The 19,300-nt window shown below is 45.1% G+C and overlaps 1 protein-coding gene across 4 annotated transcripts in view; it reads right to left on the bottom strand.

Moving 5' to 3' along the window:
• agap1 (ArfGAP with GTPase domain, ankyrin repeat and PH domain 1) overlaps positions 1 to 19,300 on the bottom strand; it is a 727,575-nt gene that overhangs the window by 311,644 nt on the left and 396,631 nt on the right. For all 4 annotated transcript variants that reach the window (XM_068035975.1, XM_068035972.1, XM_068035973.1 and 1 more), the window contains exon 6: positions 11,273 to 11,407. In XM_068035975.1, coding sequence (XP_067892076.1) covers positions 11,273 to 11,407 — 135 coding nt within the window. The remainder of the gene's footprint in view (positions 1 to 11,272; positions 11,408 to 19,300) is intronic.

The following is a 19,300-nucleotide window of genomic DNA, read 5'->3' as shown; positions in this document are numbered from 1 at the left end:
ACATTTATCTATACTGAAATTCATTTAAGCAGCCATTCTGCAAGTTTATTAACGTCTAGATATGTTCTGGGACAGATGATTTCTGTGTAATGTATTTCAAATACACTTCAACAGAAAACCATGTCCACTTTCGATCTATATTTTGTAGCTGGGATTAGTTGGTTGGTGATGGGATATCCTCCTCGATGTAGCTTGTCACCAAACCCAGCAACAACAAATAAAGTGCTGTTGTGTTGTGCCCTCTGCTGTTCTATTAAAGTGATTACAAGTATTACAAAAATGATAGAGACTGTCTTATATTGACATACTTGGTCATCGATAAACACACAGGTCATTGAACAATCTCACTGACACGTCGTACATAGTGCACAAAACGGCAGCGTCAGCCTGAAACTACCTGGAGACAGAGGGTAGAGGCTCTACACATGCACACACGGCATTTTCAGAAAAATATCTCAGCAATTGTGTTTCTCTACTCTTTGTTATTTTCTCCCCCTTCCCCACCCTCTGAAATGCACAGACTCCTGACGACAGGAACCCAGGGCTGGTTGCTCACCCCAAGTCGCCATTCTTCATGCTTGAGACTGCACAGTGAGGTCAGTAGGCTGGCTGTCCGCAAAGGTACCACAGCCGTGGTCAGCCAAGCCAACTCTATCCTCACCTCTCACCTGCAGATCTGGATGATCTGGCAGGGAGCGTCAGAGACTTCACTGGGGGTCCATACCTAGAGGCTAATGTAAGTGTGTTGGTCCCCTTCACATGATGGGGAGATAGAGAAGCCCTGGGAAAGGTTCAGGGAAGAAGCACTAGCTTGATAATGAAAATCCACCTTGGGACAGGCTTGCAGAGCTGGGACTTTTAACTTTGGAAAGGCAGAAACTTCGAAGAGAGCATGATCAGCCAGGATCATGTTGAATGGTGGAACAGGCTCAATGGGCCATATGGTCTACTCCTGTTACCATTTCTCAAGTTTTTTATGACAGGTTTGCAGCCTTTAAAATGATGGAAGGAAACAAGTGGTCCAGGTATTTAAGAAAAGCATGTATAGTATGTGCCATGCCTCAGTACGTAGCACTTTCACCTCTTGGACAGTTCGGGTTCTGGTTTCAAGACCCACTCCAGAGACTGGAGTACGTAATCCAGGCTGACCCTCCAGTACTGAGGAGTGCCTAGTGTTGGAGGTGTCATCTTTCAATGAGACTTTAAACCGAGGCCCTGTCTGCACTCTCAGGTGGATGTAAAAGATCGCATGGCAATGTTTCAAAGAGGAGCAGAACAAGTTACAAAAGCATAGAACTAGGCCGGAAGCAAGGTGGTGCTTGCTTGCACAGAAAGTTGTTGATCTCTGGAATAAGTTGCCAGCACATGCACTGATTACAGACTCACTGCGAGCATTCAAAGGGGAGCTGGATGGTTCCTGTGAGTAGGAAACATCTATGTACAGTGGGTAGGGTGAGTCACACAGTCACAATGATCTCCTGCAAGACTGTATGATCACCATTGGGGTGGGAGAGGAACTTGCAACAGCTTTTCCCTAAATTGGCCTATGGAATTTTTTTCAGCTGGCTCTTTGGCTCTGACAGGAGATTGCAACTGCATGGGATGGGGTGGGGCAGGGTGTGTTTTAGTGGTGATGCTGTGTGGAAGTCACACCTTGCCGGAGGGCACTGGCTTGATGGACCAGTTGGTCCTTTTTATAATTATTTGTTCATGTATGTGGACATCGCTCGCTAGGACATCATTTATTGCCCTTGAGAAGGTGGTGGTGAGCTGCCTTCTTGAACTGCTGCAGTCCACGTGGTGTAGCTACGCCCACAATACTGTGAGGAAGGGAGTTCCAGGATTTTGACCCAGTGAAGGAATGGCAATATAGTTCCAAGTCAGGATGGTGTGTGACTTGGAGGAGAACTTGCAGGTTGTGGTGTTCCCATGTGCCTGCTACCTTTGTCCTTCTAGGTAGTAGAGGTCGCGGGTTTGGAAGGTGCTGTCGAAGGATCCTTGGTGAGTTGCTGCAGTGCATCTTGTATATGGTACACACTGCTACCACCGTGCGTTGGTGGTGGAGGGAGTGAATGTTAAATGGTATATGGGGTGCCAATCAAGCAGGCTGCTTTGTCCTAGATGGTGTCGAGCTTCTTGAGTGTTTTTGGAGCTGCACCCATCCAGGCAAGTGGAGTGTATTCCATCGCACTCCTGACTTGTACCTTGTAGATGGTGGACAGGCTTTTCGGCTGCAGGAGATGAGTTACTTGCTGCAGAATTCCCAGCCTCTGACCTGCTCTTGTAGCTACAGTATTTATGTGGCTAGTCCAGTTCAGTTTCTAGTCAATGGTAACCCCCCCAGGATGTTGATGGTGGGGAATTCAGTGATGGTAATGTCAATAGTTGCTGCCCATCTCCAGTTGCCCTCGAGAAGGTGGTGGTGGCCTGCCTTCAAGAACCGCAGCAGTCCATGTGGTGCGGGTACACTCACAGTGATGTTAGGGAGGGAAGTCCAGGATTCTGAACCAGTGACAGAGAAGGAACGGCGATATATTTCCAAGTCAGGATGATATGTGTTTGGAGGGGAACTTGCAGGTGGTGGTTTCCCCATGCGTTGCTGTCCTTGTCCTTCTAGGTGGTAGAACCTTGGATTGTCGAGGCCTGTACGGCTCAGGGTACTTAACACTATAACTAGTTGAACAATGAAGATGGGTCAGTAGATATTATTGATGCAGTACTGCACCAAACCAGTGTCATCAACTCCCTCCGACTAACAATTCTCCATGTGCAACAGATAAAGCTGCTCTTCAAAATACGGTGATTTCAGTGAGTTTAGTTCCCGATATCTGTATTAAATCTCAGAGCGACTCAAGTCGATTTGAAGAAAAGAATTACTATTTTTAAAATTGTACTAGTTGAAGCATTCTGCAGCACAGAACAAACATTCATATCATTAAATGGACAACTGCCAATACATTAGTAAACTTGCCTCCGAGGGTGCCAAACTATTTATTCCCTCTGAAGTTACACACTTAAGGATGAGAGTATAAAATGCTACAGTATTATAAAGCCTCAGTGATATAATAATACCACTTGCCTGCTCTGTGCAACTTGTACACAGTTACATCTTTATCAGAGATGAACTGCAGTGAATGTCAGAACTGGGATTTCCACCTGTTCAGTGTAAGGGACATTTGGTTCAAACCCTCTTTATTCAGAGCACGCCAGAAATAACTGAGACACAACTAAATAAATTGCTGGCTTTCATCTTTACATCACCCATCTCAAAGCAAGATTTCCAGACAATCACATTTCTAAATATAGGAGCTTGGGCGGAGGGGGGGGGGGGGGGGGGGAGGTGTGGGGGAGAGAGAGAGGATTTCGGGAGGGGGTGTGTTGGAGGGGAGAGGAGCTTGGCGTGGGGAGAGGAGCTCAGGGCAGGGGCAGGAGCTCAGGTGAGATGGGGACGGGAGCTTATTTTAGGTCTCAGTAAGAGCTGGGATCTTGCAAATTGCTTGTAATATTTCATCTTCATTCTCAGTTTCCAATTCCTTTGGTCAGCTCCTTTTCAGTTCCCCCTACCATTCCTCAGCTAACACTGACCAAACAACTCACTCCTGAGATCTCGGTCCATGCTGCTCCACCCAACAATGCTCAGAAGCATGCCGGGTCGACACAGCGTATTATTATCCCATGTTACGGAGGGAAATACTGCGCTCCCAACAAATCCATCCCCAGGTTGCTGTGGCATAGCTGGTGGTGGACACATCGCGCAAGGCTGAATTCCAAACCATTCGTTGCTGGATACAGTACGGTGATCTGACTTTGACCAGAACGTGGCTCCAATGCTGTCACATTAATTACTGTCAGTACCCGTTTCTGACATCATTTTACACACCCTCTACATATTCAATAGGTCGGATGTTGTTTTATAAAAGGGTCATAGGTATACTGTCCCTTTTCATGTACTGGAAAACTCAAATCACCTGATGCTTCACAGAAAGGTAACTTCCTCTAAAGTGTTAAAATAAAATGACCCCTGGCCTTTAGCCAGAGAGGTATATTAAAAGGCAAGTATGAATATGAAACCTACTGTACATAAACAAATTAGTGCTGACCTATCATTGAGTTTCAAGCTTCTGAGTCAGAAGGTTGTGGGTTCAAGGCCCACTCCAGACTCTTGAGCACATAATCCAGGCTGACACAATGCAGAGAAGTATGAAGTGGCACATTTTGGTAGGAAAAATGAGGGGAGCAATATAAACTAAAAGGTACAATTCTAAAGGGGGTGCCGGAGAACAGGGGCCGGGTGGAGGGGGGGTACATGTGCACAAATCATTGAAGATGGCAGGGCAGGTTGAGAAGGTGGTTAAAAAGGCATACAGGAGCCTGGGCTTTATAAACAGAGACATCGAGTACAAAAGCAAGGAAGTTATAATAAACCTGTATAAAATGCTCAAATGGAGTATTGTGTCCAGTTCTGGACACCACGCTTTAAGAAGGAAGTGAAGGCTTTAGAGAGGGTGCAGAAATGATTTACGAGAATACTTCCAGGGATGAAGGACTTCGGTTAGGTGGTTGGATTGGGGAAGCAGGGTCTGTTCTCCTTAAAGAGAAGATTAAGAGGTGATTTGATAGAGGTGTTCAAAACCATGGGGGGTCTGGACAGAGTAGATGGAGGGAAACCATTGGTGGAATAGTCGAGTACCAGAGGACACCGATTTAAAGTGATTGGCGAAAGAAGCAACAGTGACATGAGGATAAACTTTTTCACGCAGCAAGTGGTTAGGGTCCCGGAATGCACTGCCTGAGAGTGTGGTGGAGGCAGATTCATCTGTGGGTTTCAAAAGGGAATTGAATAAGCACCCGAAGAGGAAAAATTTGCAGGACTACGGGGAAAGGGCGGGGCAGTGGGACTAGGTGAGTTGCTGCTGCAGAGAGCCGGCACAGACATGACGGGCCGAATGGCCTCCTTCTGTGCTGTAACCATTCTATGATTTTATGACACTCCAGTGCCAGTACTGAGGGAGTGCGGCACTTCTAGAGGTGCGGCTTTTGGACGATTATCAGGTGGACATAAAAGATTCTACAGCATTATTCAAAGAAAATTAGAAGCGCTCTCCCTGATGTCCTGGGTCAATATTAATCCTTCAACCAACATCAGTAAAAAAAAAACAAAATACTGCAAATGCTGGAAATCTGAAAGGAAAACAGAAAACACTGGAAATACTCAGCAGATCAGGCAGTATCTGTGGACAGAACCAAAGGTCACAGAGTTAATCTGTTAATTGTGTGTCACATGTTTAATTATATGCAGGTGGAGGGCGTTAACTGGGGACTTACTTGAGCTTCTAAAAGGAGACCCTTACTGAGACTGGGGGATGGTTTGAATGAGGAGCTACAGGTATGTAATCCTTTTACTCTTGTCATGATCCTGTCTTTTTTTTTCGCTCCAGGAAATATGTGGTGTGTCTTTAAGACAGCAAAGGATCAGTACTGCTTTAAGAACAAGCAGGCCTCAGGAGTTACTGAGAAGGTGCATTCTCGTTGCCTTGGATACAGCCATTCGGACCCTGCGATTCAAAGGGTGCATTCTCATTACCTTGGATACAGCCACTTGGACTGAGCATCGATAGATACATTTGTTACAATTTAATTTTGAACTGGCTTATAGTGAAAAAAGACTGTTCTAACAGGACACAGACAAACAGCTGTGTGTTAGCACCTGAAAGAAGAGCTCTCAGCCCATTTCAACGGAAGAGAATTTAGTCTTTATTTATTATCGCTCAAAATTTTAAAAAAAAGTCAAGCCAAAACAGAGATCTCTGATAAGTTAAACTGAAGGAAGGGAAGTTAGACTGTGACAATCTTTTATCCCACAAAAACTCTAAAGTCAGATTGATTCATTTAAAAAGTGTTTTCAAGTTGTTAATTGTTGAAATTCATCGCTGGAGAAGGAAAGCATCACTTACGGCTGGAATTAGATTACGGACTGTTCTACTGTTGAAGAACCTTTCTCTCCCCATCGGACGGCTGTGAGAACTTCAAGCAACCTTGGACTTTTTCACCTCTGGCAGGAGCGTAAACTTGCAAGAACTCAAATTTTTTCTATTTTAAATGTTGTTTATATCCTAGTAGTATTTAGGAATTTAGTTTTTCTAATTAAATAGTTGATTTGTTGATTTAAAGACACCTAGTTTGGTTAGCCTCATTCGGGGGTTAATAGATGGTACAATTTGGCTGGGTCTTTAATTTGGAAAGTTAAAAAATAATATGTTCGGCCATCTGTAGAGGGACGGGATTGAATTAACAGTGCGTTTCTCCCACCACAATCAGAATCGTATATTTTGATTGGGGGCTTTGACTGGCGCGGTCGGTCGTAACACTCTGTACAGGGAGACCTGATTGAGGTATACAAAATTATGAGGGGCATAGATAGGAAGAAACGTTTTCCCTTAGCGGAGGTGTCAATAACCAGGGGGCATAGATTTAAGGTAAGGGCAGAAGGTTTAGAGGGGATTTAAGGAAATAAAATTTCACCCAGAGGGTGGTTGGAATCTGGAACACACTGCCTGAAGGGGTGGTAAAGGCAGGAACCCTCACAACGTGTAAGAAATATCTAGATGAGCACTTGAACCGCCATAGCATGCAAGGCTACGGGCCAAGTGCTGGAAAATGGGATTAAAATAGATAGGTGTTTGATGGCTGGCACAGACACGATGGGCTGAAGGGCCTGTTTCTGTGCTGTATAACTCTACGACTCTATGACTTTGTCCAATAAATGTGAAACTGAGTAAAGATAGGCTCCAGCACCATCCTTCCACAACAAGCTTTCTGGAATTTAGCACAGGCCAGAAATGTTAACTCTCTTTCTCTCTCCACAGATGCTGCCAGATCTGCTGAGTATTTCCAGCATTTTCTGTATTTATATACTAAGAGTCAGACAATCTGGTCTTCATCACATTGTTGTTTGTGGGATTTTGGTGTGCGCAAATTAGCTACGGTGTTCCCTCCACTACAAAGTGACTACTCTTCATTGACCATAAAGCGTTAGGAGACTCCCTGTGGCTGTGAAAGGTGCTATATCAATACGAATCTTTCTTTCCGTTATACCTCTATTTGCAAACAGCACCAGGAAACATTCACGTCAGTCAGACAGAAAGTGCCATGAAAACAAACTATTTAAGGGAACTTATCCTTTTTGGTAGAAACAAGACATAGTTCCAGGTAGTAGCCAACAATTCAATTTGGAGGTTGTGTGATATTCATGATCTGAACCCCTTAACTCGCCTAACAGTTCTGAATTTCACCGATGGCTGTCTCAATTAATCAGAAGATTTCAAATGATTTATAAAGTGCAAGACATAGAACTTACCAATCCCTCCGAACACATAGGGCATTGTACTCAGTCCTTTTAATCAGCTGCCACTTGTCACAAATCCTTATTGCAAACTTTTCACCCATAAACCTATAGCAACATTCCCAATGGCTCTCCCATACCAACGACTGACCAAGAGAGGTTTATGAAATGTTTTGTCCCAGGCAGTCATGCAAGGGAAAAGTGGATAATTATTCAAAGCAACGATAAAAGATAACAGGGCTTGGGGAAGAGGGCAGAGTAGTGGGATTAGTCTGGATTGATCTAGTATAGAGCCAGCACAGGCACAATAGCCAAATGGACACCTTCTGTGCTGGGAACTTTGATGGATCTACACATCATGGGTCCATTAGAAAGGGAATGGGGGCCTTCAGCTTAAACTTTAACAGGAGATGCTTCACCCCAGTGCTTCACTCTTACATAGGACTGCACTGCAGGGAGTTAAGTGTGATGGACCTGCTCTCTAACACGATCCCTGTGCACCTCTAGGGCTTGTCTATTTATAAGTATGAACTGTATATGTGTGTTCAGAGAGTGGACAGGATCCACATACTTCCATTTTTAAGACAGTCAGTGTTTTCAACACTATAAGGACATCAAATATAATGTAGCTTCAAGGCTGTAGGCCACGTTCAACTCGCATTTCAATGTATTCATTATGTACAAGAGATGGTTCAGAGCACTTTACAGGGCAGCGGATAAATAGTGAGGAGGTAGAGGGGAACTGGAAGACGACAGCCAGAAAGGGGAGAAAGCTTGGTCAAACAGGAGAGTCACAAAGGGGCTTTTGATTGCAGGGAAAGAGATGTAGATACTGCGGGAGGTAGTTTCAAAAGACAGGGCAAGTTAATGAAAAATAGTGGAGCACAGAACAAGTAGTTGACTGGATTTGAGGGCTGGAAGTCCACTTAGAGACCATTGGGCCTTGGAGGGGTTTGAAGGTGAGGATGAAAAATGTTGATCCAGTGTGGCATGGGATGCCAATAGAATTCCATAAAGACAGGGATGAGATGGAATTCTGGATAACTCAGATTTGGTCATGGATGGTGGAAGTACTGAGACTGGGAATGATAGGCAAAGTCCAATTGTGATCAATAAAAGCATGGATTAATGCTTCAGCAGTGAAGGCGGGACGGGGACGAGGTACAGTTGCAGACAACCTTGCAAAGGGTGAAATAAAGGGGTCTTGGTGATACATCAGATGATGAGCAGCAAGACAAGTTTAGGATTGAGCACAGCACCAAGGATCCAAAGCACTGGGTTTAGCCAGCAAAGGAGATAATGTGACTGGAGGCAGATTAGGTGCCTATGGGAGTCAAAGAGGAACCGTCGATTTTGCTGACATTAAACTGGAGATTGCTTCAACTCATCAAGCTCTTGGTGTTGGATAGGGAATTGGAAACATTGGCAACAGCTATGGATGTTGACAAAGGAGGTGGTTTTCACCGACATCAATGTGAAAGGCATGGGAACCATTTAAATAGTAAAGAGAAAGGGCCAAGGATCGAACACTGGGGTATATAAGGATAAACTACATGGGGGCAGAAATGATCCAAGACAATGTAATCTCAAAGGTGCAACAGCCAGGGATGAAGCCAGAAAGGAGCGGTGCCACGGAGGTGTATTGTGCAGGACAGACGTTCAAGGAGAATAAGGAGGGGTTAGTGGATGGCACTTACCCAAGATATTGTTGCTGACTATGGGTAGGTGGAGCCTGATTGCAGGGCTTAAACAGGGACCGGTGAGGGATGGAAATACAACGTTGAGATAATAATGTGTTCCAGAACTTGAAAAACCTGGAGTACTGTGAACAGTTTTGGGCACCACACCTTAGGAAGGATATACTGGCCTTGGAGGGAGTGCAGTGTAAGTTTACCAGCATGATACCTGGACTTCCCAAGGGTTAAATTATGAGGAGGGATTACACGAACTGTGGTTGTGTTCCCTGGAATTTAGACGGTTAAGGGGTGATTTGATTGAACTTTTCAAGATATTAAGAGGAACAGATCGGGTAGATAGAAAGTATTTCCACTCACTGGGGAGTCTAGGACTAGGGGACATAGTTTACAAATTAGAACCAGACCTTTCGGGGTGAAATTAGGAAAAACTTCGACACACAAAGACTAGATCAATAGTTAATTTTAAATGAGACCGATAGATTTTTGTTAACCAAAGATAATAAGGGATATGGGGAAAAGGTGGGGTACATGGAGTTAGGTCACATGATCTCACAGAATGGCAGAACAGGCTTGAGGGGTTAAATGGACTCCTCCTGTTCCGATATTCCTAAAAGGTTGAAAACATGGCAGGAGTTGAAAGGACAGAGAGATTGAGAGTAAGCGGATCAGAAACATTTCATTTAGAAATCAGTTAATGGTCATCATATCTAATTATTTTTCCTCCTGCGGTTTTAGATTAGATTAGAGATACAGCACTGAAACAGGCCCTTCGGCCCACCGAGTCTGTGCCGAACATCAACCACCCATTTATACTAATCCTACACTAATCCCATATTCCTACCAAACATCCCCACCTGTCCCTACATTCCCTACCACCTACCTATACTAGTGACAATTTATAATGGCCAATTTACCTATCAACCTGCAAGTCTTTTGGCTTGTGGGAGGAAACCGGAGCACCCGGAGAAAACCCACACAGACACAGGGAGAACTTGCAAACTCCACACAGGCAGTACCCGGAATCGAACCCAGGTCCCTGGAGCTGTGAGGCTGCGGTGCTAACCACTGCGCCACTGTGCCGCCCTAATCAACCTGTGGTATCTTAACCATGCAGCCCTTTGCTCGGTGTGAACCTAGACTGCCAGTGCTGACAACATGGACAGCTTATTGTGAGGCTTCACACACTTCCTACCAGATTTCTATATGTATTTTCCAACACTAGATGGTGAGCACAGGCAGGAACCCTGGCTGATCCTTTCGCCCAAGCCCTGATGCTTTCGCCCAAGCCCTGATGCCTAGTCGGCATCAGTTAGCTCAGCACAAGTCAAGGATCAAACCTGGACATTACCAGTCAACGTGGGTGGTACCATAGCAGATGATGTGTTTATCCTGAGACATAAGGTTTTGTGTCTATTGCTTGTTTTGTGACTGAAGCAATCATATTCTACCAAAAAACATGTGTGGTACATAGTGACCACCCCGTCACCAACCCCCCTCCCCGCCCTCCCCCCACTTCCATTCTAGTTGGTATTGAACAGGTTGATGACGATATTTTAAGGGCTACATTTTGCATTTGTAAATTAATAAAGTGAACAATTTAAATAAGTATTTTAAAATAAATATCCACGCCCTTAATGGTATCAGGTTCTTGCCCGGCTCCCCACTACTCAAGTCAGATACACCCAATTCCACACACTTGCGACTTCTCCCTAACCCAACACAGTCCAAGCCCTGATATCCAAAGCTATCCAAGACAACAGCTCCCCACTGTCAGTCATGACGGAAGCCGTTCAAACCCCCAGCACCTCTCGTTCCCGTTGATAATCTAAAGCAGAAACCCGTCCGATTGCTGCTGGGAGCCATACAGACTGATCTACTCCTCATCCACCTCTGGCCTCAGCTCACAGCCTCACCTGGTAAATATGGGATCATTGAGATGGAATTTGACTGTAAAGCAATTACTGTAGAAAATGTGTTGAAAGAGAGTGAGACAGACAGACATTTAAAGAGAGGCTGCATGAGAGGCAGACAGAAAAAGGTAGAATAGGGAAGGAAGCACTTATGGAAAATAAGGAGAAGTGAGTTGTGGGCAGCAGAGATGACAATAAAAGTACGTGGTGTGATGACTCTTTAACTGCTCTGTGTGAGCTGGAGAATACAGATAAACACTTCCCATCAGCTGAAGCGAAGCATGTGTCAGTTAGAATTCAGCTGAAGAAAAAAAATGCCTCACCGTCCTGAAACACCCGCTCCACATTCAGGCCGTAGGTGGCGCACGTTTCGTAGTAAGTGCATCGCTTCAGATCGTTGGAGAGTTTCCGCGCCCTGGAGTCGTCAATCACACGTGGATTCGCTGCACTGATGGCGTCTGCGAGGGGGACGGGAGAATATCAACAGATTACCACGTGCTGAGCACTTACTGCAGCAATCACTGCGGAGAATCAACCAGGATCCTCAACACCTCTCTCAGTTAGAGCAAAGGACTGCAACACACACCCATGACAAACAATTCACCAGCACAGCTCCCACTGGCGTTGATTGTGGGCTGCATGGGCTGGTAAAATCTCTGCTGAGTTAACTGGTTTCAGCTGGAGGGGCAGCAAGAGAGTTACAACTGGCCTTGAGTGACAGAAAACAGACTGGTGAAACTGGCAGACACATGGCAGATGATATTAAATGCAGAGATGCGTGAAGTGGAAGAAGAATGAGGAGAGGCAATATAAACTAAATGGTACAATTTTACTGGGGGCACAAGAACAGAGAGATCGGGGGATTAACATACAGAAAACATTGAAGGTGGCAGATAAAGTTGATAAATCTATTATAAAAGCATACAGGAGCCTTAACTTTATAAATAGAGGAATAGAATACCAAAGCAAGGAAGTTACACTAAACCATTATAAATCACTGGTTAACACATTTTAGGAAGGATGTTAAGGCCGTAGAGAGGAGATTTACTAGAATGGTGCCAGGGATGAGAGATTTAGTTATGTGGAGAGACTGGAGATGCTGGGGTTGTTCTCCTTAAAGCAAAGATGGTTAAGGGAAGATTTAATTGAGATTTAATGAAGGGTTTGTGATAGAGTAGATGCGGGAGCAACTGTTTCTACGGGTAACCAGAGGATACATATTTAAGACAATTGCCAAAAGAACCAGGGTGTGGGAGATAAGAACAGCAGTAGGCCATTCAGCCCCTCGAGCCAGTTCCACCATTCAATGAGATCATGGCTGATCTTTGATCTTACTCCATATATCCACATTTGCCCCATATCCTTTGATACCTTTGGATAACTAAATTCTATCAATCTCGGTTTTAAAGTTAACAATTGATTCAGCATCAACTGCTGTTTACGGAAGAGAGTTCCAAACTTCTACCAACCTTTAAGAAGTCTGAATAAGTGTTTCCTAATTTTACTCCTGAAAGGTCTGGCTCTAATTTTTAGACTATGGCTCGCAGTCTTAGATTCCCCAACCAGCGGAAACAGTCTCTCTCTATCTATCCCTATTTGTACCCCTTAGTATTTTGAAAACTTTGACCAATTCATCCCTTAACCGTCTAAATTCCAGGGAATATAACCCTAGTTTGTGCAATCTCTCCTTGTAATTTAACCCTTGGAATCCAGGTATCATTCTAGTAAATCTATGCTGCATTTCTTCCAAGGCCAATATATCCTTCTTAAGGTGTGGCACCCAAAAATCCTCATGCGAAAAGAAATGTTTTTATGCAGCAAGTTCTCACGACCTGGAATGCACTGCCTGAAAGGGCGGTGATAGCAGATTCAAATAATAACTTTCAAAATGGAATTGGAAAAACTTGTAAAGTAAAAATTTGCAGGACTATGAGGAAAGAGTCAGCACAGACATGAAGGGCCAACCAAATGTCCTCCTGTGCTATAAGATCCTATGAAATTTACATCTTAAGTAACAGAACACTGAGAGGGCTGACATCGAATAAGTAACTATTGACAGCCAGCAGAGGGCAGTAGCAACCCATAAAAGAGAGAACCGAAGTATGCTGCAATTCTAACAACAAAAGTGGTGCATGCCGTTTTCCTTGCTTAACTTAAATAAATTGAAAGGAAAACAGATCTATAGCTAGACTTGTAGGCTTTTGAAAGACACAGTAAAAATTTCTGGATAAGGATTTCCTTTGATCACTACTTGTAAAAAAACTCGTTGCTACAAATAGCGCACAGAGGAAATCCGTGAAATGCAAAATAAATAAATGTCAAGTTGGTAGGCCACCCGTTAGAGGACAGACATTTCCCACAGTGATTCCCAATATTCACAGGGCGATCAAAGTACTGGACCCTCACAGGAAAGAGCCAGCTGAGGTTAGCTGATGCTTACCGACCCTCTTACCAGAGGAAACAATTTTTCCTTATTAACACTATCAAAACCTTTCATGATTTTCAACACCTCTATTAAACCTTCCTTAATCTTCTCTGTTCTATGGAGAGCTGCTCCAAGTGGTCATTTCACAGCAGCATTGCAACAAATTGGTCATCAGATCATTGCCCATACTCAACAACTGAGTATCCACAGATCTCTCTGAGGTAGAGAATGTCAAAGATTCATAACCCTCTGAGTGAAGAAATTTCTCAGTCTTAAATGGCTGACCCCCTTACCCTGAGACTGTGACCCCTAGTTCTAGACTCTCCGGCCAAGGGAAACAGCCTCTCAGCATCTACCCTGTCAATCCCTCTAAGAATTATATACATTTCAATGAGATCACCACTCATTCTGCTAAAATCCAGAGAGTATAGGCCCTTTCTACTTATTCTCTCCTCACAGGACAACTGTCTCATCCCAGGAATCAATCTAATGAACCTTTATTGCATTCTCTCAGGCAAGGAGACCAAAAAACTGTACACAATACTCCAGGTATGGTCTCACTGAGGCAAGACTTCTTTAATCTTTTACTCCAACCCCCTTGAAATAAACATACCATTTGCTTTCCGAATTGCTTATTGTACCCGCATGTTAACCTTCTGTGATTCGTGTACAAGGACACCCACCCTGGAGCTCATAGGTTTAAAATCATTGGTAAAAGATCTAGAGAGGGGGGGGGGGGGGGCGGGGAATGAGAAATGTTTTCACTCAGAGTTGTCGGGATTGGGAACGCTCTCCCTGAAAAGGTGATGGAAGCTGGTGCGATAAATAATTTTAAAAGGGAGTTGGACAGAATTCCTGAGGACAAGGAACTTACAGGGTTATGGACAAAAATCGGGTATGCGGGACTAAGCACAATTGCTCTTTAAAAGAGCCAGCATAGGATTGGTGAGTGAAATGGTTTCTGCGTTTTAAGTTTCTAAGATTCTAACCTTCCTACCAAAGTGGATAATTCCAAATTTCCCCACCTAATACTCCATCTGCCAATTTCTTGTGCCTTCACTTAATTTGTCTATATATCTTTGCAGCCTCTTTCTGTCCTCCTCACAGCTTACTTTCCCCACTTAGCTTTGCATCGTCAGCAAAATTGGATACATGATGCTCCGTTCCCTCATCTAGGTCATCGACATCGACTGTAAACAGCTGAGGCCCCAGTACTGATCCCTGCAGCACCCCACTAGTTACGCCCTGTACACGGTGGGCAACGATCCAATCACTGCCATCCCAAAAATAACCCATTTATTCCTTCTTCCTGTTTTCTGTCTGTTAACCAATCCTCAATCCATGCTAATATATTATGCCAAATCCAATGAACCCTAATCTTGAGAGATTGGGTCATCTCCCATGATGCACAGTGACTGGGTCCTCGCCCATGGTCTACAGAGATTGGGTCGTTTCCCACGGTCTACAGTCATTGGGTCCTTGCCCATGATCTACAGTGATTGGGTCGTTGCCCATGGTCTACAGATTGATCGTTTCCCACGGTCTACAGTGATTGGATCGTTGCCCATGATCTACAGTGATTGGGTCGTGGCTCATGGTCTACAGTGATTGGGTCCTCGCCCATGGTCTACAGAGATTGGGTCGTTTCCCACGGTCTACAGTGATTGGATCGTTGCCCATGATCTACAGTGATTGGGTCGTTGCCCATGGTCTACAGTGATTGGGTCGTGGCTCATGGTCTACAGTGATTGGGTCGTGGCACATGGTCTACAGTGATTGGGTCCTTTCCCATGGTCTACAGTGATTGGATCGTTTCCCATGGTCTACAGTGATTGGATCGTTTCCCATGGTCTACAGTGATTGGATCGTTGCCCATGGTCTACAGTGATGGGATCGTTTCCCATGGTCTACAGTGATGGGATCGTTTCCCATGGTCTACAGTGATTGGATCGTTTCCCGTGGTCTACAGTGATTGGGTCGTTTCCCGTGGTCTACAGTGATTGGATCATTGCCCATGGTCCACAGTGATTGGATCATTGCCCATGGTCTACAGTGATTGGATCCTCGCCCATGGTCTACAGTGATTGGATCATTGCCCATGGTCTACAGTGATTGGATCATTGCCCATGGTCTACAGTGACTGTGTCACTGCCTATGGTCTACAGTGATTGGATCCTCACCCATGGTCTACAGTGATTGGATCATTGCCCATGGTCTACAGTGATTGGATCATTGCCCATGGTCTACAGTGATTGGATCATTGCCCATGGTCCACAGTGATTGGATCATTGCCCATGGTCTACAGTGATTGGATCCTCGCCCATGGTCTACAGTGATTGGATCATTGCCCATGGTCTACAGTGATTGGATCATTGCCCATGGTCTACAGTGACTGTGTCACTGCCTATGGTCTACAGTGATTGGATCCTCACCCATGGTCTACAGTGATTGGATCATTGCCCATGGTCTACAGTGATTGGATCATTGCCCATGGTCTACAGTGATTGGATCATTGCCCATGGTCTATAGTGATTGGATCATTGCCCATGGTCTATAGTGATTGGATCATTGCCCATGGTCTACAGTGATTGGATCATTGCCCATGGTCTACAGTGACTGTGTCACTGCCTATGGTCTACAGTGATTGGATCATTGCCCATGGTCTACAGTGATTGGGTCCTCGCCCACGGTCTACAGTGATTGGATCCTCGCCCATAACCTACTGTGATTGGATCATTGCCCATGGTCTACAGTGATTGGATCATTGCCCATGGTCTACAGTGATTGGATCCTCACCCATGGTCTACAGTGATTGGATCCTCACCCATGGTCTACAGTGATTGGATCATTGCCCATGGTCTACAGTGATTGGATCATTGCCCATGGTCTACAGTGATTGGGTCCTCGCCCACGGTCTACAGTGATTGGATCCTCGCCCATAACCTACTGTGATTGGATCATTGCCCATGGTCTACAGTGATTGGGTGCTCACCCAGGGACTACAGTGACTGGATCATTGCTCATTGTCTAGAGTGATTGGGTCGTTTCCCATGGTCTACAGTGATTGGATCATTGCCCATGGTCTAGTGATTGGGTGCTCACCCAGGGACTACAGTGAGTGGATCATTGCTCATTGTCTACAGTGATTGGATCATTGCCCATGGTCCACAGTGATTGGATCATTGCCCATGGTCTACAGTGACTGTGTCATTGCCCACGGTCTACAGATTGGATCCTCACCCATGGTCTACAGTGACTGGATCATTGCCCATAGTCTACAGTGATTGGATCACTGCCCATAGTCTACAGTGATTGGATCATTGCCCATAGTCTACAGTGATTGTATCACTGCCCATAGTCTACAGTGATTGGATCATTGCCCATAGTCTACAGTGATTGGGTCCTCGCCCACGGTCTACAGTGATTGGATCCTCGCCCACGGTCTACAGTGATTGGATCATCGCCCATAACCTACTGTGATTGGATCATTGCCCACGGTCTACAGTGAGTGGATCATTGCCCACGGTCTACAGTGAGTGGATCATTGCCCATGGTCTACAGTGATTGGATCCTCGCCCACGGTCTACAGTGATTGGATCATCGCCCATAACCTACTGTGATTGGATCATTGCCCACGGTCTACAGTGAGTGGATCATTGCCCATGGTCTACAGTGATTGGGTGCTCACCCAGGGACTACAGTGACTGGATCATTGCTCATTGTCTAGAGTGATTGGGTCGTTTCCCATGGTCTACAGTGATTGGATCATTGCCCATGGTCTAGTGATTGGGTGCTCACCCAGGGACTACAGTGAGTGGATCATTGCTCATTGTCTACAGTGATTGGATCATTGCCCATGGTCCACAGTGATTGGATCATTGCCCATGGTCTACAGTGACTGTGTCATTGCCCACGGTCTACAGATTGGATCCTCACCCATGGTCTACAGTGACTGGATCATTGCCCATAGTCTACAGTGATTGGATCACTGCCCATAGTCTACAGTGATTGGATCATTGCCCATAGTCTACAGTGATTGTATCACTGCCCATAGTCTACAGTGATTGGATCATTGCCCATAGTCTACAGTGATTGGGTCCTCGCCCACGGTCTACAGTGATTGGATCCTCGCCCACGGTCTACAGTGATTGGATCATCGCCCATAACCTACTGTGATTGGATCATTGCCCACGGTCTACAGTGAGTGGATCATTGCCCACGGTCTACAGTGAGTGGATCATTGCCCATGGTCTACAGTGATTGGATCCTCGCCCACGGTCTACAGTGATTGGATCATCGCCCATAACCTACTGTGATTGGATCATTGCCCACGGTCTACAGTGAGTGGATCATTGCCCATGGTCTACAGTGATTGGATCATTGCCCACGGTCTACAGTGATTGGATCCTCGCCCACGGTCTACAGTGATTGGATCCTTGCCCACGGTCTACAGTGATTGGATCATCGCCCATAACCTACTGTGATTGGATCATTGCCCACGGTCTACAGTGAGTGGATCATTGCCCATGGTCTACAGTGATTGGATCATTGCCCACGGTCTACAGTGATTGGATCCTCGCCCACGGTCTACAGTGATTGGATCATCGCCCATAACCTACTGTGATTGGATCATTGCCCACGGTCTACAGTGAGTGGATCATTGCCCACGGTCTACAGTGAGTGGATCATTGCCCATGGTCTACAGTGATTGGATCATTGCCCATGGTCTACAGTGATTGGATCATTGCCCACGGTCTACAGTGAGTGGATCATTGCCCGTGGTCTACAGTGATTGGATCATTGCCCGTGGTCTACAGTGATTGGATCATTGCCCATGGTCTACAGTGAGTGGATCATTGCCCATGGTCTACAGTGATTGGATCATTGCCCGTGGTCTACAGTGAGTGGATCATTGCCCATGGTCTACAGTGATTGGATCATTGCCCATGGTCTACAGTGATTGGATCATTGCCCGTGGTCTACAGTGATTGGATCATTGCCCGTGGTCTACAGTGATTGGGTTTCGCCCATGTTCTACAGTGAGTGGATCATTGCCCGTGGTCTACAGTGATTGGGTTTCGCCCATGTTCTACAGTGAGTGGATCATTGCCCGTGGTCTACAGTGATTGGATCATTGCCCATGGTCTACAGTGAGTGGATCATTGCCCATGGTCTACAGTGATTGGATCATTGCCCGTGGTCTACAGTGAGTGGATCATTGCCAGTGGTCTACAGTGATTGGATCATTGCCCATGGTCTACAGTGATTGGATCATTGCCCGTGGTCTACAGTGATTGGGTTTCGCCCATGTTCTACAGTGAGTGGATCATTGCCCATGGTCTACAGTGATTGGGTCCTCACCCATGGTCTACAGTGATTGGATCATTGCCCATGGTGTACAGTAATCCAAGGAAAGAACAAAGGACAGAACTAATTTAAAATTAATTAACTCTACTTTAAGATGCCACGAAAACAAGAGGAAATCAGCTAGGCTATTCATTGTTACCTTGAAAAGCACATAGAAAAATTATACGTGATGATTGTAATTTTGATTTACAGGTTCCTCCACTCATTCCCCAACCTCCATAATTTTTGATTTAATAGCAATTTCCCTCTCTACCCCCATCATCACATCATCTGATCTATAATCCTCTGCTTTGTAACTGAAAAGTACCAATGACTGGAGGAGATGCTAAAGCTGGCTTATGCCAATTTTCAAGTGTCTTCGTCCTTACTGGTTAAGTCTGTGCATTTTCTTCCTCTCTAATTGGCTATTTTGTTATATTTTTTGCTATTAACCAACTGTATGCTGCACAAACTCTTTCCTTGCAAAAATAAACTGTTAAAAGGAGAGGATGCTGGATATACAGAGGTGTTGAAGAGGGGCAATTCCAGGCAGAGAGTCCTAGGCAACTAAAGTCACTGC

The sequence above is a fragment of the Heterodontus francisci genome, chromosome 7 (assembly GCF_036365525.1).
Source record: "Heterodontus francisci isolate sHetFra1 chromosome 7, sHetFra1.hap1, whole genome shotgun sequence".
Lineage (NCBI taxonomy): Eukaryota > Metazoa > Chordata > Chondrichthyes > Heterodontiformes > Heterodontidae > Heterodontus > Heterodontus francisci.
Note: the sequence above shows the minus strand (reverse complement) of the source record. Positions and strands in the feature narration are given on the sequence as shown.